Below are 22154 nucleotides of genomic sequence, written 5' to 3' on the forward strand. Positions count from 1 at the left end.
AGACAGCAGGCTAGCAGGTCAGCATTGGACAGTTATGGGAGTGAGGGGTATGAAGCACCTGTCTGAGAAAGTAAGGAAACATGAGAACACCAGGGCACACATGATAATTCCGTCAAGATAACATTAGCCATATTAGGCAGATTAGATTAGATTAAATTTTATTGTCATTACACATGTACAAGTACAAGGCAACGAAATGCATTTTAAGTGCAATAAACAAGTGCAGGATATAAAGTGTGTGCAGAGTGAACATCGCTACGCAGCTGGACGGCGGCCACAGGATCGTGGCCACAGGATCGCGGTGAGGAGACACAGTGAGGAGGTGGCTAAAAACAAACAGGCACATTTTATCCAAAATAATCGATTATGTTCCCCCCACTGCCAGCTGGTGCTTGTGCTAAGCTACATCGACACCAACAGTAACATCCAACAGCAGTTTTTTGAGTTCATTACCAACCGCCAACACCATCGCTACAGCACTTCTGAAGAGGCTTAGCACCATACTCCCAAATGGACAATGAATAATCAGGTATCAAGCAGATGTAGTCAAACTTTGACTGGTAGTGTACATGTGTTAATGTTCAGCCCCAGTGTGTGTTTCTGTGCGATGTGCATAGAATTTAATTCAATTTAATCCACTTGTGAGAGAGTTTTGAAGCAGAAGTTTGCCGGAGTTTACTATCTCTACACCTCAGAGCACTTGACTTGCTATGCCCATTCAAGTGTCTGAATTGCATCTTAACACCACTAACTGCACTTCATGTTTACTTGTCCTGATTTTTACCTCCCTGTTGGTTTCCCCAACAAAACAAGGTCCATAGGGGCATCTCAATAGATAAACATTTTCTATTACATGTTTTATATTATACTGAATTCACCTGCGTGTGTGGCCAAAATAAGATGTCCTGATGTGTTTGTCAAGGCGTTATTTTCGTTATTTTATGTTGGAATAAAATAATTGTTAAATATTTAACTGCAAAGTAGTAATTCCTTTTTTGATACCTTCACTTTGTCTGCATTAAATCATACTGGGATGTTTGCTGAAATTGATTGGATGTGGCACAGCCCTACCTTGAAAGTTTTCCACCAGCCGCCACTGCCAAGAATGTTGACACAGCCTCCTGTATTGATCTGGATGATCTGGAACCAGCTAATGATTAGGATTCTTAGTGGATAAATTACTTTAACAGTTAATAAATATATTAAAAAATGTTCATTCATTTAGTGTCACACTAATACTAAGTATTGCCTGAAAGAGTTGGGGTTTTTTTCTATCTCTGTGTTGCATTTCTTCTCACTGCGTCAGCATTTATCCGTTATTAAAGCTTCTCCTCTGTTTGCTTGCTCTTCATCAGTGATTGGCAGACTGTTGTACTGACTACACTGACTACAGCAGAGCACCTTTGATCCTTTGCTGTTTTAATTAGAAAGCACACCACACTGTGCTGAGGTGCAATGTGCAAACTTACATGCCATAGAAGGCACGCACTACAGTGGGGTAATTGATTCCGTAAGAAGGTTTGTTTATTCACTTGATAACAATGTTTTCCTGACAGTCTTCCGCTGTAATGGCTCCAGGTCATTCTTTTTATCTAAATCATATCACATAGCTGTATAAAATATTGCATTTTTATTACTCCACTGGATGCTGTTAGTTTAGAGGCCAATTTAGAAATAAATCAACAATCACTGACACTGATATGTGTGATATTATGCAATCTTTCTGCACAGAATATATAGCTGAACAATATTTAATGGGATTTATTGTTGCAATGGTTGCTCAGTAAGTATTAATGCAGAGAAAAGAGAGAGAGAGAGAGAGAGAGAGAGAGAGAGAGAGATGCATAATGGCAGCCATTATAGCATCCACCAGGCAGCTGAAGTAAGAGATGTTTTATTAGATGAGGCGAGGAGTTTTAAGAGACGTTCCATCAGTTTCTGTCTCAGTTTTCACACTCACACTCCCATATACAGCATTAAATACAGCTGTTATGTTCTATACCCTTTGACAGCTCAACAGCTCTCTGGAAACCATTAGATTTTACACACATGCATGTGCACTTGGTCTTCAGTGTTGTGCATGGTTGCCAGGATGTGTGTGTGTGTCTGACATAGAGGGAGAAACAGCAGGATTTAGAGGAAATTAGAGAGACACATGCTACACATCTATACTTAGTCCTCCAAAACAACTAGTGATTTTGTAGAGATTGTTATTCATTCTTTTAAATAGGATTGAACTCTACAACCTTAAGCACTGAATGTGTACCATTCAAAATGTAGTAAATCATTAAAACCAAAATCCAGATTAGTTCACATGTGACTGTCAATTCTGATTAGTTTGAATGATTTGTATCTGAAATGACCAACCAGTGATTTTACCAATGTCAAGCAGCTGTAACAGATGAAAATGTTAGATTTGGGGACAACATTTTACTTAACAGCTTTGGTTTTAATGTCTTAGACAAACCGTTGCATGCCCATGCACGCACACACACCACATGGAATGCTGCAAAGCAGACATTTTCCACAAAGATCCATTTTCAGATCTGTGCAGTACACACTTTCTCTGTTTCTGTGGGACTGAGTCCCTTGCTTGAACTCTTTACCTTTCTCGTTCTCGCTCCGATACACACACTTGATTTTGTACATACACACATGCACATGTGTACACACAAACATCCACTCTTTCTTTCACCCGCCTCCCACACACACACACACACATACACACACAGACTGTAGCGGGGCTTGCAGATGTGTGTCCTGATCTGCTTCCAGCACAGGCTCTTCTCATGCCAGTGTGCTGACTCTGAGTTTTCCACTCTCTCTTATGAAATAAGAGTAGGAGACATTAGAGCCATCCAGTAGCCAGATCTGAATGCCTGAGAGCTCACACAGACACACATGCACACACGTATATACACACACTCTCAACACAGGTTAATGAATTCATGTAAATGTATCTAAAAGTTAGAAGCAGCTTGTTTGAGCTGCAGATTTCGGGCCCCACCTCTTGTCTGAGGGGCTCTTCCTCACCGGTGTAACATGCAGGCTCATGTTGAAGTCTGTGGTATGTTTACTCAAATGTTGTTTATTTTAAAGAAAGAGGTTAGTGGTGAAGGGGAGGTTCGAGTGCAAACAATCTATTTTCATGATTCTTGTGTAATTATTGAGAGAACAGTGGACCTTGAGCAACTTTGTGTATGTGTACTCACAAACATGATTATTTTGAAATAATCATGTTAAAATATAATAATTTCTGCAACAATATTTGTGAAATAATGTATAGTTGTCATGAAGCATAACCTTACCTTGTTGAGACGGAGTGATTAAAGATGCTTCATGAGATGCCAGGTGCTTGAGGTCTATGGATATACATTAAGTGAAAGGCCTGTTTTGTTGTTGCTGTGAAAAAGTGAATAATTACATAACTGTCAGGAAAATAATAATGATCAGAGTGACTAGATGAGGTGTGTGGCCACCAGCATCTTTTCTAAATAATTGTCAATGTTTCAAAGCGCCTCAGGTGTTTCTTATGTGGGCATTTCCGAGTGCTTTGGGTTAAAATTTCAGATTACAACTTGTCAGAATTGCTGTACTTCACAATGATACTTTTCACAAACTAACAAGTCACATCAGAGGAGGTAGCATTTTAAAGTTGGATGATGTAAGAAAGCACATTGGCTGGACATCAAGTCTTGGTAAGTCTTTGCATGTATATCTTTTATATATGCGTGTTTTCCTGTGGGATCTGGCTAGTTAACATTAGCACATTTTAACTGAAGTGCTTGTTCCTCTCTGCAGTTTTACAGCCATTAAAGATTCCTTGTGGTGTCACACTCATGCTTTATTTATATGGGCTTTATTCCGTGATTAGAGTTGATTGCCTTTGGTTGAATTTTTGCCTGACTATCCTTGAGAAATAAGCCCCTGAATAGCTAGAGTTTTTGTTCTGTAGGTTTGGATAGTAATTCAGTGACTTTTAACGAAGTCATACTAAATTCATTCACATCTTCCTTTAAATCTCATATAACCCTCAATGAGCCCTGTGACAAAAGTACTTTGAGCTTGGAGCATCAGGGTATTTGTAGTGATAGATAGACATTGAATGAGAGAGACGGATTAAAGAAAGTACTAAAAAACACAAAGAAGAGTGGATAGTGAGTGAGCGAAAGAACAGGAATGCACTTATGGGGGGCATTACATTCATACTAATGCATTCAAAGACTTAAGGAGTCCTTAGCACCTTAAAGTCACTGAAAAGCTAATGTAGTCTTGCATGTCTTATTATACTGAGTGATATTTATGAAACCCCAACTAACTGGAAACCAACCGTTATGAATATAGTGGAACAAAGTTGAATATCTCAATATATATCTTGAATATGAGTATCTTAGTATAAACACCAGTGTATAGATAGGGAACTTTTTCCTACACACCTGTCACCTGAAACTATTTTAGATTTACAGAAATTCCTTCTTTTCTTTTTTTTTTTTGATAGAACTTATTACCTACCAGCCCACTAACTTGTGTATTTGTTATGCACTTTCTTTGTAATGCACCCACATTTACATTTAATACATTTAAGTTACAGTCTTACAAGGAATTAATTATGAGTGAGCATGAAGGGGTTCCTTGTCTTAAGGCTCTTCAGGTACACTGTGCCACAATCTTGCAGGTTTATTGCATGTCACATTGTCTGAGATGGGTCTAATAAAATCTTAAGTCAGACTGTCTTTGGTTGCCAATGGTTGCTGCTTCTCTTAGTGCAACGTCAGACTATCGTTTTGAATTGATGATCATATATTTCACCACGTTTTTCTCGCAGTTGTGTACTTTCATCTTGGACAGCCCAAAATCGTTTGACTCCCCCTGAGGAGCTTTGTCCATGTTGCTTTTACCTCTGCCAGCATCTCTCTCACACTCTCTGTCTGCCTTACACTTTGTTTCCTCTGGACCGATATTGTCTGATATTACTGGAATGTTGACAGGGATAAATCAAGACAAAAAGAAAGAGAAGGAAAGAAAGACTGATGTTTATTATCCTAACCCTAAGCCACAGGAAACATCCCTGTCTTCTATCTTAACAAGTGTGTGTGTGTGTGTGTGTGTGTGTGTGTGTGTGTGTGTGTGTGTGTGTGTGTGTGTACCTGTTTCATACAAGTGTAACAGGCACACAGATTGAAGTTGACAACTCAGGGTTGTGAGTGTAGAGAGTCTATCACAACATGGGGTCATAATCCCATGTAAGGCCGACCTCATTTTTCTGTGTGCATTTATGTTTGTGTATGGATGTATGTATTTGTATAATCATGTTAATGAATGTATGATGTCAGTGTTTACATGCCTACGTTCCACCTAAAAGTAAACATCCACACATTCCAGATGATAATTTCTCTTTTGTTTTTCAGGTTTTTCAGTCAGTCAAGTCAAAGACCATGGTGGTATATTTGTAAATTATTACATGTGTTAATCTCAAATATTTAAACTTACCTTGCAGCGCAGTAAGAATACGAAAAGAAACACTAGTTTCATAAACCACAACACTGTAACAGTATATAGTCCTGTATATTTAATTTAAGGTGCCAATTTTTTAATTTGTTTTCCTGAGAACAAAGAGTTTTGTTTACATACTCTGTTTCTCACCAAAACGCATGTATCCTTGAGGTCTAACAAACATGTTGAATTAATTTTCTTCCTGATAAAACTTTTTTTTTAAATATTTTAAATCATGCACTGTTTTCATCCATGTTTACGTGCTAGCAGTCTTCTTCTTCACTGCCATTGTTGGCACATTGCTATGCTTCCTGGAATAACGTGAAAGTAATGGCAGGACGGTGTAATGCTTCGCCTGTGTGTGTGAGTGTTAGTCCTCATGCATGAAACAAATGTAACGGGGAACTCGTAAAAACATTGCTCCATAGCAGGAGCACAGGGTACCTTTAAGGCCACTAAGGAAAAATCAGAAACCATTTTGTTATTCATCACAAAAGCTATAATTATAGAATTGCATTTTTGAGCAATCATGTAATGTTATTATAGATAATCATATTCAGAATCAGAATCAGAAATACTTTATTGATCCCAGAGGGGAAACTCTTTTGTTACAGCAGCTCACTATCACGTCAATGCACACAGGAATAGAAGTACTAAGCAAAAAATATAATACACTATAATACAGGTCAGATAAATTAAGTACCAAGTGGGTATAAGTATAAAATTAAAATAAGTGTAAAGTTCAAAGTGGATTTACCAGTTGATGATAAATATGTATGGTATAATAATACAATAATATTGATTTCTGAAATACTGGACTAGTACAACACTGTCTCTTTGTTCAATAAATGCATCCAGGCACTGGATCATTTATCTTTAGGGGTCCAAAACACAGTAACTCAACAAGAAAACATGGACTGACTGTATGTTATAATACTAAGAAAACTCTTTTGATTTCTGGAACCATGAAAATCTGTCATTGTCTCCCAACATGGTGTCAAAAGCTGTGATACTCATCTATATTCCTAATACATCCATTATGGATCTAAGCTACAGCACTGCAAAACAAAATGTATCGAAATGTTTCTGTACTTTAGTTCTGAAACTTAACTTTGGATTTTTGTCCATGGACATTTATGCCATTTAGAGTTGATCTCTTCACACACTGAGTCTCAAGCTTTTTTGTCATGCCCTATCAACCAATAACAAATTAATGTGCAAAAATGCAAACTAAGCTGCCCAAAACCTCTTCCACTATATTTATAGTGAATTTAAGAGCAAGACAACCATATTTCAGATATGACTGATGTATGACCACCGGTAACTAGATGTCATTCAATCCTGCAAACCTGATCTTTATTGCCTTGCAGAAACAGAGCACACTTGTTTCGTTATTGTTTTTTTTCATAAATCTGATTTTTTTTAACTTTACATGCTCTTCACATTTTTCCCCAGTGGTCATGTGTGCCCCTGCAATGACCCGCCACCCAACATTGACAACCACTGTCCTAGCAAAATTACATAAAAGAAAGTTTGTTTCTGAATGACCATACCCCTCTCCTCACAAAATGTTTTTACCTCCCTGGACCACAGACGTACATAAAAAAAGGAACAAGGTAAATAAGTAAATTTAGAATATAAGATGAGTAGTGTCCACTAGCTGTGCAGAGAGATGAAAACAGAATATCAGAGTCTTTTTGCTTTCTCTTTGTAGGAACTTCAAACTAAACTTGCAACATTGCTGCGTGTGTGCATGCTTTTTTCTGCAGCTATAGAAGGGACTACAACAGAGATTATGTGACCTCTCACCCCCTAATCTTCCTTTTTCTTTTCACCCTTACACCGTCACCCCATCTACTCCTAACCTCTTCCTCCCTCTCTTGTCAGCTCCTTTTGAACAAACACAAATGATTAATAGAGATTTGAGGAAACATGGGAGAGGCATGGTGCTGGCAGTGGGGTGCCAAGTCAAGATGTTGCATGCATGTGTGTGTGTGCGTTTTAGGGCAGAGGTAGTGGGAGGAAGGTTGACTACAGAGGCCTTAAATGTTTACCAAGGGACCCCAGGAGGCATGGGCTGAGCCTCCCTCTTTTCTGATTGGCTTAGGCAGCCTTCTTGCGAGTCTAAGAGCCTGCAATTGGCCGAGAGAAAGAGAGGAATGGGGGAGAAACGTGCATGAGGTGGAGATGAAGCACCAGCCTTGCCAGGGCTTTCACAGACACTTTCACATGAGAGAGGGGGAGACTAATGTTAGGATTAACATGAGGCCACATGTTGCAGTGGAGGGACTGCTGGCCCTCTTTTATAGTCATTTGTTTCCTCAACTTATTAAAGAATGTTACACTTTGAGAGAAAAGCCAATGTGGAAAAAAAGAAGAGCAAACAACTTAAACCCTCCCAGAGTCATAAAAAATGGTGCTTTAGTTTTTGATGAGGGGAGAAAAATTAGATGTTTATAATTTGATTTTATCAAAACTGAAGGGAGACTGAGAATGAGTGGGTCTGAGAGGACCTGAAGATGAACTTCAGCAATAATTGATTGTAAATGGAGCATTTTAGTCAGGACAGATGAGCCTGCTGCTTGACAGCCATAAATTCTTGCATTGTATAACTTGGCCTTGTATGGTCTCTGACACTTGGAATTCATCCACACACACACAAACACACACACACACTTATGACTGAACATTTATATTGATGGAAAATTTTGTCGGTCAGTGCATCAGGGAAATTTATGTTGTGACAAATGTACGTAGTTACATTGTGAGTAGTCCAGTTTTACAAGCTATGTTCTTGGTGCATTGTTTTTGTTGTTTCTTTGTTTGATTCTACTGCAGTTGCATTTTATATAAGAAATCTGCAGTAAATCTAATCCAAAGTAACTGGATGGCTGGCATTCTTACTGTAAATAGGTGTCAGTCTTTACTATGTGCTGTTATATGAACACTCTTATGAACTTTGCCCAGGCATTTTCTTGCCACAAGTTTTGCAATGCTCCATCCAAGCTTGTCAGTCTTGAAAATGTGCCTGAGGTGGCCACACTGTAGTTGTCACGCTATATACAAAAGTAAAAATGCTGTGAAAGAATTTATTTGGGTTACTATTTCAAGGCATGGAGCCCAAACATTTTTCCTGTAAAAACATACAGGAGAATTTGATATGCTGTATAGCTCACTGTAGGTATATGGCTTTAAGATCCTCTGTCCTCAGAGGATCACTAGAACTGGGGAAAATACTGGCAGTGTTGCCCTCAGAAACAAAGCCTCCACGTTTGGGGTTGTTGGCTGCTCAGCAAAGTTGTGGAGACACAGCTGTAAATAGCCAAGGGTGCGGACAGAAAGTTTGGCCTATATTTAGAGGTTGAACTTGACTGGTATCTTGTCTGCCAACAACAGCTTATTGCTGATTGGAAGTAGTTTGTCACTGTTTTTCTATACCGCAGACCATATACTGTTTAAAAAAAATCTTATTTTAGTTGTAGGTAGATGGCCTGGATGAGAGAGGCAGTCACCACATTTCTGTGTTAAAGGTTTTGTTGGGAAATACAAGTGTAGTTAATCAGAAGGGGAGTCAAGCTTAGGGGAAATGTTACTGTGTTGGTGTGGTACACATTTTGCCAAGAAGTCTTTCTGGATTCTTCTGTATTTTGCTACAGCATGTGATGATTGGACACCTAAAGTCATACCTACTACAACTTGTTGATGTGGAATTGATTTGGTTTGGGATTTGAGAAGCTTAAAGCTTTTATAATCAATATGTTTGCATTAACAATGGATCAAATGACTACGTGTAATGTGAAAGGTGTCTCTTGTAGTGATGAACACACAGATAGTTATCACCTGACTCTGCAGTTCCCTTCAGCTCTATGGAGCATTTTAGTTTCTTTCATTGTTTTGGTTTGACGGCCCACAACTTTATTGTTGTGGTTCACTCTCACCGCTCTCATCCACCTCATTCGTACGACGTAGACGTAGCAGGCAGCTGTTTTGGCAGCTTTTTTCCCACTGTGTACACTACCTGCCCAGCATCAAACGACAGACAGACACAGTTCCATATGCTCCATATCTTCTGGATGTGTAAATAAGCAACTGTTTTTTTGCCATTTCAACTTTAAAGGTGATAATGTGTCAGTGTTGTATTTACAGCTTGTTTCTGCTGCCCCCCAAATATAAAAAAATAAAAACTGTTAATGCAGGTTTAATATTACCACATGTCGAGTTACTGTTATGCAGTTTTATTAATTACCGTTCATAAACCAGAGTTGTGTAACATGGACTAGACTAATGTGTAAAAAAAAGAATTTAGGCCTGGCATCACTGACTGGCTTCCAGGAGTAGCCGGCACAATGATAAAAGATGAATTTACTATTTCATTCACTATTAGTTGGCACAATGAGAAGTAATAAGAGTGACTTTTTGTTTATGTTTCAAATTACTCAGATTACTTCCTGCTGTCATTTCTAAACCTACAGTTGTATAAAATCATGGCCAATGACAAAATAATTTGAAATGAGTATAACTTAGAGAAATTTTATTATAAGGAATGTCTGATTGGGATTTTCTTTTGTTAAATAAAGAGTGAACATTTCCTAAATTGTTTCTAGGAACGTACACAAAAAGACAAACACACATATACACAGAAAAACATGCTTCATACATTCAACTTACAAATGCTGCAGCACCAACCTGACATGATAATTAATTATGCCCTGTTCCGTGTTAGGTTTCACATACACCAGCTGAAAATAAATGGCACCCACAATTTGTGCTCACAGGGCAGAGAGAAGGAAAGAGAGAAAGAGCAAGGGAGGCAGAGAGTGGAGAGGGAAGGAGGGTTTTTCACATGGGCATGTCATCCTGGAGTCCAACTGATAATTATAATAACTGTGTTTCTGTCCCTTTTTCATTCTCCCCTCTGTCTCTCTCTCCAGGATCATGGCTGTCTCGTCCTTCTCCTCCAATCTCCTGCTCCTTCTCCTAATTTCCTCCCTGGATTGGCTGTCCACTCCAGGATCTGCATTTCTCATGGGCCGGGACCACATGACATCATCCGGTAGGTTACTGGTGTTTTTACTTTGTGTCAGGACAAATAAGCAAAAGAAATGGATTGATTTGAGACAAATCATTCTTAAGACAGCTTATCAATCGCTCTACATGCAGCTCATCAAACATTAACAAATGTGATTCAGGTTTTGCGCACAACACGTTGTTGACACTTGTTATCACGTCTTTTGTCAGACATCAGTTGCAGAATGCTGTGTTTGCTCGCATACATGAGGAAAGGTTCACTGTTGAGCAAACGCCGCACTTTCCTGGTTTGGCTTGTCAAACAGGCTAGTGATCAATAGAGCTAGGGTAAATATATGGTCGGAGCTTTTCTGTCAAAGTCCAGGGACAGGACGATGCAGGATGTTCGGCCAGCTAATCCAGCTGTCACTGAACCATTTGAAATAATTAGGTGAAAGAATGCTGCGGCTGAGAAAACAGGCCAAACTTTAATTATGATAGAATATACTACTTGAAATCCCTAAAGCAATAGGTGGCCAAGATAGGAAGTTTAAAATCAACTATGCAGTCTTTTACCGCATAATTTCCGCAATTGATGTTCAGAGTTCCAATCGCAAAATTGACTGAGAGTAATAGATGATTTGGCATCTTCCTCTAATGGCTGAAGCCACTGCAGCTGGAATTAGGTGAAAGTGTGCAGCCCTGCAACCTTAGCCAAAAGATTCTTGTTTATTTAAAGTCTACCTATGCTTGAACAGCACATGATTTAGAGAAATCCTCACTCCCAAGAATGGATCAATTCTACTGCTGACTTTGTCAAACCGTGCCTCTAAACTTTCTAAAATGCTTTTGTAAAGCTCTTTGTGACTTATGTCTGTGAAAAGCACTATACAAATACATGTACTTACTTTCTTACTAAAAAGAAAGTTCTGCTGTGTCTGCATTGCTGGGTTTTATATTATGAGGGATTCTACTTCTGGAAGCTGGATAAGCAACCATTTTCTATAAAAAACCTTTATTGTTCATCTGCCTGGTTCCGTTTGCATAAAGTGAAAAATGTGAAGTGACTCTCATTTAAAATACTGAATACATGCACTGTGGATTTTAGGCTTCTTTTTGACTTACGCACACCCTGACTTGAAAACTATGTTTCTGTCCTTCAAATTGAAATGGTGGAAAATCAGGCTATGGATTTTTGTGTGTCTTCAAGTTGAGACATTGTTGGTTTTGGTAAGGATTACAGTGCAAAGAAAATGTAATTAGCAGCTTTGCCACATGTCCTTGTGACATTGATTGGATAAAATCACACATTAAATAGTGCTGAAATAATTAATATTATTTGATTTGCAGAAAATCAATGACTATTGTGATAATTCATTAATCATTTAAGTCATTTATCAAGTAAAAATATTAAACATATGATGTTGCTCTAACTTTTTTACATTTTTATTTTTCTATTTTGTTTATTTATTTATTTATTATTATTATTATTATTTTGATTGTCTTGGAACTTGGCTAAGCTTCATTCAGTTTCAGTTAAAGGAACGTTAAATTTGCATGCAGTTAATGGCACTGAAACCATTTGGCAACACAATAAAAGTCATCCGTGAATTTTAGCAAGTCACTGTCTTGCCAGTATATTCTTAGGTGCATCTGCTCATTGCCATTAAGAAGTGAGCCAGACAGCATTAGAGAGAGACCTGAGAAATCTCCAAAGCATCTCTGCCTGTCTGGCTGCTGGAGCAACTGCTGCCTGAATGGAAAGCACGCATATTACCTGCATGCTACACATGTTAACCTTGGCTGTGTGATATGGGCTCTGATAGAGGCCCTATCCATGTGGATATTCTGGGTACCTGCACATGTACTCAGCAAATGTTAATGATTTCTCTGTACCCTCCATTTGTATTGGTATTGCCTTTCTGTTCTGATGATCCCTTTTAAAAAACATGGTTGTTTGTGCACTTATGGAAAGCTATGACATGACCTAAATGCCATTTCAGTTATTAATAGTCCAGTAAAATGCATTGGATAATTTATTTCTATTCTTTTTTGCAACTTAAACAATGCATTTGATATAGCTGACATGTAATGCAGGTTTTTCTGGTTTGGGGGTTTGACCTTAGAAGTGGAGGTCAAGCAAGTGGTCATTTTTTGACGAGACAATGAACCGCTATCTATATCAGACAAATAGTTTGGCACTTCACTAGGGCACTTATTTTTTCTTTGTGCTGGTTTAGTGAAAAACAGCTGGAAATATTGCCAAAATATGCCAACTAATCTTTTCTTCTTCTTCCAGTTAAGACCAAGTCCCCACTCTTCTTCTTTTCTGTTTTGGGGGCTTTTCTGGGTTTTGGTCAGTGTGGTCCTCAATCTGCAGCTTTCTAAAATGCAATGATCAGGGAATAATTAAGTCAAAGCTTCACCATATATCAATTAGTTAAGTCGAGTTTTGAACTCAGTGGATCGATGTGGCACAGAAGTTTGAGAACATTGGTTTAATTACCATGTGCTATGAACATATTGTTCTTTCCGCTCTGCTGTTTTTAGTGTTGAAATCCATTTTGGCTATTCCAATCGAAAACACTTCTGGTGCCAGTGCTGGTACCAAAGCAGCCAAACTTCTTAGTTTCACAGAGTTTGGTTGTGAATCAACACCTCATGTTTTCATTTATAGAGAGCCTGTTAGACCCTGGCCTTAAGTATATCTGTGGGAAAATACTGTAAGCATTCCCATTTGGATTATTAAGCAATCATAGTTAACGGCCATGTTGGCATTCTGATTAAAAATTAATGGCTATAATTGGTTGTGTATAATAAATCCTTAGTTATTGCTATGCCTTTCGGTAAAGGTTTTGTCACCGCTTGTGGTGGGGAGAGGAGATGAAGCAGTCTTGGTAAGGTAAGTGGTTTTGTTGTTCAGTTTGGTGTAGTGCATAGAGTGATAATCACACCTTAGAATCAGAGTGTCCTGATAAGATACTGCCACAGACATGTGATAACATGTGAAAACTAAAACAGCTCCATCAGTTACATGACATGTATAACATGTGGGCATATTTTGGTAATATTCACACAAAAAGTCTGAATTAAACACAGCTACCAGCCCCTGTTTACACCTTAAGATGCCATGTTACATTAACAGCACAAGTGTAAAACAGATGGATGTGTCTGCACTGTACTGTACTGGAGTTTTGAGCCCTATGTCTTTGCCCTGAGATCTTTTGACTTTGTATTTGTTCATAAACTGTAGCAAATATCTTTATCTCTGTGGGTTTACATTGCCTTTCTGATAAGCTCACAGCCAAACCGCTGATAGCCAGGTGAGGTCAAACCATCAAACATTCTGACTGGTTCTGACCGCCTCCTTCAATCGTTAAAATGGTCTCCAGCGAGCACTGTGGTAATCTAGCCCCGGTCTTCTTCAACAACCGTTAAAACATCTGTTAACACAAAGCAGCCACTGATAGTATGAGCAAACACACACAGCCTGTGCCTTTCTCAAGCCCACCACTGTATAAACTCCAATCCTGACACCTGCTTTCGACACTTGGGTTTACACTTAAAACAGTCCATATTTGACCTTTTACCCTCCACTCTTTCTCTCAGACACACCTAGTAGGTTGCAGAAATCATTAAATCTTGTTGAGTCGGTGAGTAACCCTAAAGATTTTGGGGTTGTTAAAAAGCTTTTTTTTTCCCGTTCAGCTTTTGGACTTTGTAGAGCCTTCCTGAAATTATGTGGGTTATGCTGTTTCTGCAGCATTTTTATGTCCGTTGTAGAGCCAGCCGCATAACAAGATGTTTGGAGATGCTCCTATATATTTAAAGGCTTACCAGAGTGATTATAGCCGGTGCCGGTCGTTTGTCTTGATCTGTCCTAACACACACTTTTTTTTCTTTCCCCCAACCTTTCCTGAGCATCTGTCTGTGTGTCTCAGGAGGACTTGCATCTCAGGCTCATAGGTTGATCCTGTTGAGTGAGGCTGTGTTCTTGGCCATAGAGGTGGTAACCAGCGGTAAAAGTGCAGAGGTTTGGTCCATCTGGCTTGTACACACAATCTACGGTTACGTCTGCTTCAAAAACAAGCAGTAGGGTGTGTTTGCTCTGAGCAGCAGTTGGGGCCGTGCATGGGATATGGTGTATTGAAGTTAAACACAAAGTTGGAAACTTAAAAAGCAGGAGAGAGAAATGCATACTGTAGATGGAAACATGGTTGGTGAAATTCTCTGTAATGGAAGGATAGATGAAAGAGAAGAAGAATGCAAAGAAAGAGGCAGATCCAACAGCAACTTTCTGTATGTCAGAAACATCCTGAGTTTAACAAAAGCGAGTTTAAAAGCAAAGGTTTATGAGCAGCAGGGCAGACTGAGAAGCGAACAGAAGCGAAGCGAAGGAAATATAAATGAGAAATGGTTACGATCATGATAGAGGCTTTTTCTTTTGTTTGTTTTTTCGTTGTCACAATTTTTTGGACTGTGGAAACTAAACCCTGGGAACAAGTTAAACTTTTTCAGAACGAGCAATGAAAGAAACCGTTAATGGGTGATTGATAGAAGCTAGTGGAATAGCGGCTAGAAATTATGTCAGGATTTCTCTCTATAGGAACTCAGTTTAGGCTGCCATTGTCAAGTGCTGCCAAGTGGAGGTTTGTTCATTTAGTCGGAGGGTCACTTATAATGAACAGGTACAGGCCATTTTGACTCATTTCTGAAACAGGGATCTCATACCTCAGTGTGAGACCACACAGCCAGTGGCTGAATTTAACATGTTGCTTTGTCCAATGTGAAAACGTCGGACGCCTTGCTGAAGTGCCGAGGGTGGAAGAGTGGATTAAGCCAGAAAAAAAAGACAAGAGATAGAGAAAGGTGAGGAGAGAAAATGTGTGTGCTCAGTATGCGCAGGTCTTCCATGCTGTAAGCCAGGCACACCTGCTCATCTATATTTACTCTCACTTGGACATAATATGACACAACTAAGCCAATACTGTGGGCTGTAATGGAATTAGAGGAGATTAACATCATTAGTTCTGGCTAATAAATCGCTGGGACCAGAAAAAGCAGACTGGGTCACTGCATGGTTAAACACATCAGATTGTTAGACTTCAAAGCTATGAACACTGATGGGAATCATGAGGATCAGATGGAGCGAGAACTTGTCATTCTGTGGTCCCAAACTTTAATAGGAAAAAGGTCCTGTTGTGTAACTGGAAGGAAAGGCAGAACATATTCAAGGAATCGGACAATGGCACTTAGATTCTTTGTCGGTTTTTGTTTTGAAGGTGTAAGTTCAATGTGTGTGCATTTGTGTACGTCTGTGCACTTACGTGTGAAACTGCGTGTGCACGTTGGCAGTTATTTATATCACCTGTTTATATTCCCTTGTTTGTATCTTGTTGCAGTCTCTCACCTTTCTCCCCCTCTCTTCTGGCCCACTTCTCGCCCTTTCTGGCTCTCTCCAATGCCACATGGCCTCCTGACTCAACATTTAACCTCAACTATTAAGCACAAGCTTCAGGTTCAGGTTTAGTTTTATTGTCATTATACAAAACAGGATTGCACAATGAAATGCAGTTGTAGGCTTTAATTTTCTTTTCCTCCCAAAAATGAAAAACATATGTATAAATATGGCAGTATGGGAGAATTAGTGAAATAAAGGAAATTCCTGTTTGAATTTTCCAGATTTTGTCCCTCTCCTCTTCCTATCCTTTCTCTCTTCTCATTCTTTCTTGTCCTCATCAGCCAAGACATGTTCCCTGTGGAAGACAAACGATGTTGTCTGCTGCACATTAACACATCTACTGGTGTGTGTGTGTGTGTGTGTGTGTGTGTGTGTGTGTGTGTGTGTGTGTGTGTGTGTGTGTGTGTGTGTGTGTGTGTGTGTGTGTGTGTGTGTGTGTGTGTGTGTGTGTGTGTGTATGGGCTGTGGTGCAGGGATATAATATAGGACTTGGCATGTGCAGACTGACAGGCACATTTACTCTTAGCGCAGTGTCACTGTGTGCTGCCAATTTCTCCATCTGGGTGACAGACACACACACACACACACACACACACACACACAGACTGATGGTGCTGCAGGAAGCCATGTGGATCATCTGGCATGGGTGCTGCGATGGCAGTCAGAAGTCGGTGCTGAACAGTAGTACCAAATAAGTTTATTTAACTGTTCAAAAGCCGTGCCTGCTTAGTCTAGAGACATAAAGCAGGTGGATATTGGGTATTGCAGCAACAAAGCAAGTCTGAAATTACTGTTTAAAAATAGCATCTATAAATATACAGTCTTTGTACTTAAATAATGTAAAAATTAGCACTTTTTGTAAAAGCTTTACCCTAAAAAAAGGTTCCTTTTTACATTTTACTCTTCCTGTTTGGCTTAAATTGAGCCTTGCAGCGGCAATTCAGCTTTGAGTCTCTTGTAATTTGTTTACGCTGACAGTGGAGAGCAGAGTACGAGTTGTGTGAGTGAAGTGATAGGGAACAGCAGGTTCTACTGTTCAGCAGCCGTGTGTGTGTTCTCTTCAAGCATAGGGTAATCAAATCAATTATTCGCTAATACCACAATGGAGAGTATCTAGTGTTTGTGTAGCAGACTATTTGTGTTATTTTTGACAGTATGGCAGCATAAGTAAGAAACAGATAAAAACGCTCCCTGTGCACGAACTGTACATACAGTCCCAAAGTAATAGATGAGCAAGTTCATGTATTTAATGTTTTATAAATAAACCAGATTTGTGGTAAAGTGCTTTACACTTAGGAAAACCAACCACACATGTAAAATATTTTCTCTGCGTTCAGACAGCACTTCAGCAGCAGCATTCTGCACTAACTGTAGATGGGAAATACCAGTCTACCAGAAATTACGAAATGCGTAGTCAAGAGTTGCAGCCAGTCAAGTCTGGGAGGATATTAGTGCATCAAGAACGTTCTCCATGTCATATGGGGGTAGGGAGTGCCTAAAGTACCTTTAGATGCAATTCTGTGTTTGATAAAAAGTAAAATTTAACACCTTAGTTTATGTCTGTTTGAATTGAATGCACCCTCAAATAATTACACCCAGATTCCTAGTGTGTGGTCTGATGTAGAACTGCGATGGCTGTGGAAGATGGAAGTTTAAGTTTCATGAAGATGCAGAAAGTTGTGTGTCATCCAAAATGTAACGTTCTGAAGTATTTCTGTCAACGTGCACAGCCCAGCTTGGTTGCCAAATATTAGTGAAGCACATATTTAAGTTTCATCTGCATAGCAGTTCAAACTAATTTTGTACCTGCCCGTAATTGTTCCTAGTGGTAGCATACATAAAGAGAAGAAACTCGAACCCTGGGGGACACCACAGAGAATGATAGCTGGGACAGATAATGAATCGCCACCAGAGACAGTGAAATTTCTCTTGCAGAACCAGTTTAACATGAACTACCACATATTAACCGTACCCTACAATAAGAACATGCATGTCTCATGTCTAAAGCTGTTTAAAATTAATTTGACTTCATGCTATGATTTTAATGTCAAAACGTCATGTTTTCATCAACGGAAATATATCATCCAGCATTTGTCATGTTATATAATGACATACATTTTATTCTCAGTGGCATTTCTGTTTTGCAAAACCTCATGTTGGCTTACAGTTTTATTGGTGTTACATCATAATCCACACATTCACTCTCTCTGACTGCCATATATCTGTCTCTCTGTCTTTCTCCTTCTTACCTCACATCTCCTCTCTCCTTTTTAGCAGCCTTTTGAAGCGTTATTAACCTCAACACTAGCTTAAATCTGCAAATGAGCTGGAAAAGGTGGTAATTCATAGCGTCTTAGCCTCATTTCCCTTGCGCTTCTCATGACAATCAAACATTTCACAATAGGTTAACTGGGCCTGGTCGCACCTTTCTCACCGTCCTTTTAGTGCTGTTTGCCAGCTGACGCAAGGGCCGGGAGGAGAGTGCTTTATTTAGGCTTTTTAGTGGATTTTAAACCCTAATGGCTAAAGCTGACATCGAGGTAGATAAGTGGTTTCCTAGCTTCTCTGTATAGACTGATGAAGACAGGACATGAAACTAAGAGCTGTTTATCTGTCTCAGCTGCACACACAGCCCACAAGGACGGACAGATACATCTGGACAGACAGGATGAGCGCGCACACACACACACACACACACAGACACCCACACAAAGGCCAAAGGCTTTCAACTGCTGATCATTTAATGGCAGCTGACAGGTACAGGCAGGATTAAGTCATCAGTGAAACTGGTATGTGTAGAAAATGGAGAATAAGGCCCTGCAAAAAAAATTACCAGCCAGTTCTTGGCAGGTAATGAACATCTACCTGTCAAGACGTTGCCCCCTGGCTTGTGAGCCAGTTACAACTTGAACAGTTCCTTTTACTTTTTTTATCCTCTGAAAAAAAAAAGTTTGTTGATGTATAGGATTAAGCCTTGTGATATCAGACAAGAAGTGTGACTGTCAGAAAATGAGTGAGAAAGAGAGATGCTGAGAATGAGGTGGAGAATTTGAGTCTCTCCAGGTGTTGCTGCACAACCTTTCACCTCTGACACACTACAGATTCAACAACCATCCAGAGCCATGTACAAAAATGCAAACATGTTTTTTTTTTTTTTAAATGGCTGTACCTTCTGACCTTTACCGGCAGATCCTGATTCTTTATGGAGAGGTTAACTTTCAGACATTCTGTCTGTGTGCTTTCAAGTGTTCTCCACCCAGAATAGAACAACAGCTGTGAGATGACATTCAACATGTCTGATTATGTAAATAATGACATATGAGCAACAGTTTAAAGTAGCAAATCATTGGAAGTAGCAGTGATGAAAGTATCAAACTGAACAACATTGTATGAGGAATGGAATTATATGAATCTATGTTTTGCATTTGAAGGTGTTATTTAACTTTTTATGTAATCTGTCCTGCTGTAGTCCTAAACTTTCCTTTGCATTCAGTGTCTGCAGAAAGCTCTTTGATGGTGGCAGCTGGAATTTGTTGGATGGGGGAGGGAGGCAGAGTTGAAATAGCAAAGCTCTGGGAACCACGACAGTGCGCAGAAGATGAAGGGAGGGAAGGTGGGAAAGAGGGGGGGAGGGTTGAGAGCTAGAGGCTTAGGAATGCAATGAATTATGAGGTTACACTGGCATCAAATAGAAAGTAAGCAAAGTAATGGTGTAAGTTCTGTGTGAATAAATGATGATTATTTGCAGTCTGGGTTTCGACTTGTTTGTTGGTGTGTTTTGTTGTGGTTTCTGTGGTTATAAGTGTGTTTATGTTAACTAGATATACATACTGACCAGGTGCGTGTCTGTGTGCAAATGTTGTATGCATGCACATGCTGGTAGCTTAGTATTTCATCTTTTTTAAGTAAGATTTAGCAGCATTCAGTGAGTCTATGTGGAGATAATTCTTGTTTAATGTTTATAAACTCATATGACAGTGCCCTGCTGCATTTGCAGAGTATTGCTCCGGTCTGTCTTTAATTCCTTACCTTGTGTTGTGAAGCATGTTTATGTTCTGGGTCTGTGTGGGATTTATGCTGCAGCCAGTGCTGGAGGAGAGCGGGTAGAGCAGAAATCAATGATACCTTCAGTTGCTTATTTATGGTTGCACCAAACCCTGGGACTCTCAGCTTGATGAGAAACTGGCCTCCGACAGGAGAGGGAGGTGGCGGGGGATTGGTGATGAGGAGTGATAGGGTGCCAAGGAAGAGGTGGAAAGGGCTGAGTCAGGGCCTCAGGGTGGGGCAGAGGAGAAATGGTATGAAACATGTGTGGAAAGATCTAAAGGTTATAAAGGCATGATGCCTGAACTTTGATGCAACGTAACGCTGTGCTCAAACGTGCGTCACAGGTTTACAGGTAGCAGAAGTGAATTTCAGATTAACATATACTGCAGACTGCAAATTTTCTCCCAGCAGCAGAAAGTGTTACCCCTATTGCACATTACATGGCTTTCATCAGGGTTGTGTGTTTTTCTAATGGCAGCTGGCAGCTACATGGAGGTCATAGCCTTCATCACTGACAATATGTGATGCTAATGCATCTTTCAGCATTGTGGCATGTTTCCTCACTCTTAGCTAGAGGTTTAGATTGAATTGCAGCTAGCTTACTCGATAATGGAGGTTGGGTTTTACCAGTATTGTTGCACTGATAAATCTAAACCCCCATCGGGTCAATAGAGGTGACTGATCAGCCTAATGCAATCTGAGTTCTTCTGCATGTTCTGTCTCTCATCCTTACCTTTCTTTGTCTTCCTCTCAATGTCGTTCAGCTCCCCTTGAACCTCATTTCACAGAGTGCATATCGAGGGACCAGGAGACATTCCGATGTTGGTGGAGTCCAGGCAACTTCCACAACCTGTCCACCCCTGGAGCACTCAGAGTCTTCTACCTTAAGAAAGAGTGAGTGTTTTAGCCACGGTATCTACTTCACCAGAAGAAGTTCAAGTAATTGTTTTGCATGTGAAGCACTTTGTGTGTGCGTATGTGAGTTCCATTCAAAATGCTATAACAATCATTTCCTCCTTTGCTTCTTCTTCTCTTTCTTCCTTCATTCTCTACCTCCTTCAGCTCACCCACCAGTGAGTGGAAAGAGTGTCCCGAGTACATCCATTCAAATAGGGAATGTTTCTTTGACGTAAACCACACATCTGTTTGGATCACCTACTGCATGCAGCTCCGCAGCCAAAACAACATCACCTATTTAAATGAGGATGACTGTTTCACTGTGGAGAATATCGGTTAGTAACAAACGTGTGCATATATCCAGATCTTTGCAATATGTCCAATGAATTAGGGGAATTCTACATTGCATTTCCAGTGAACTTTGTGAAACATGTTCTAGCACAATTTTTCAAGTAGTAGGACTGATAATAGAGGACTTTTACAAATTGCTAAGTAAATTTATTCAGACATGATAGATCACCTGCACAAAAGGTTTCCAAGAAATGGTACGTGCTGCTGCACATCAGCTAAACCAGCAAATGTCACATGCTTGTCAATATCACAGCAAGTGTCAGACACACAGTGTTTACACAGTAGATGTTTTGCTATCTGACGGTCTTTATCTAACCAGGACTGTAGAAGATGCTGATATATCACATGGCACTGTCATATGTTTGCTGATATCTGTTCCATGAAGAAATCTTTGTTTATTAGCTCTCCTCATGTGTGCAAATTGATCATCAGCATTTTTTTATCGCTAACATTTGGATGTTGTCCTCTGAACCCCGGTAGGGTGTAGAGTAAAGAGGCTATTGATGGTTGGTCTATCCATTTATGCAGTACTGTGTGTCCAGAACATAATAATAATATCAACAGCTACCAGTTGGGTTTCCAGGAAATTTGCTGTGAATATTCTTGGTCCCAGATGATGATGTAATGACCTCCCTGACCAGTGCCACCATCAGACCTCAAGTTCTACTTGTACCCAAGAAATATCAAAATATCAATTTGTAATGGGTAACTTTCCATTAAATTTTCTGAGAATATTCATGTTCCTCAAATGATGAACACTTTCCATTGTTTACGTGAGTTTTCCTCCTTCCTATGTGAAATCTTTACACAAAATATCTTGTAATCTAAAAGGCAAATTGCCATGAAATTTGGGGATACACCATTTTAATTTTAGTGACCTCATGGCTTCCTCCTTGAC

The 22154-nt window shown here is 39.6% G+C and overlaps 1 protein-coding gene across 1 annotated transcript in view; it reads left to right on the forward strand.

Moving 5' to 3' along the window:
- Positions 1-22154, forward strand: part of ghra (growth hormone receptor a) — a 32489-nt gene that overhangs the window by 1459 nt on the left and 8876 nt on the right. Inside the window, exons 2-4 of the mRNA XM_044196105.1 lie at positions 10425-10546; positions 20773-20902; positions 21071-21240. Of these exons, the coding sequence (XP_044052040.1) occupies positions 10429-10546; positions 20773-20902; positions 21071-21240 (418 nt within the window). The 5' untranslated portion in view covers positions 10425-10428. The remainder of the gene's footprint in view (positions 1-10424; positions 10547-20772; positions 20903-21070; positions 21241-22154) is intronic.

The sequence above is a fragment of the Siniperca chuatsi genome, linkage group LG5 (assembly GCF_020085105.1).
Source record: "Siniperca chuatsi isolate FFG_IHB_CAS linkage group LG5, ASM2008510v1, whole genome shotgun sequence".
Lineage (NCBI taxonomy): Eukaryota > Metazoa > Chordata > Actinopteri > Centrarchiformes > Sinipercidae > Siniperca > Siniperca chuatsi.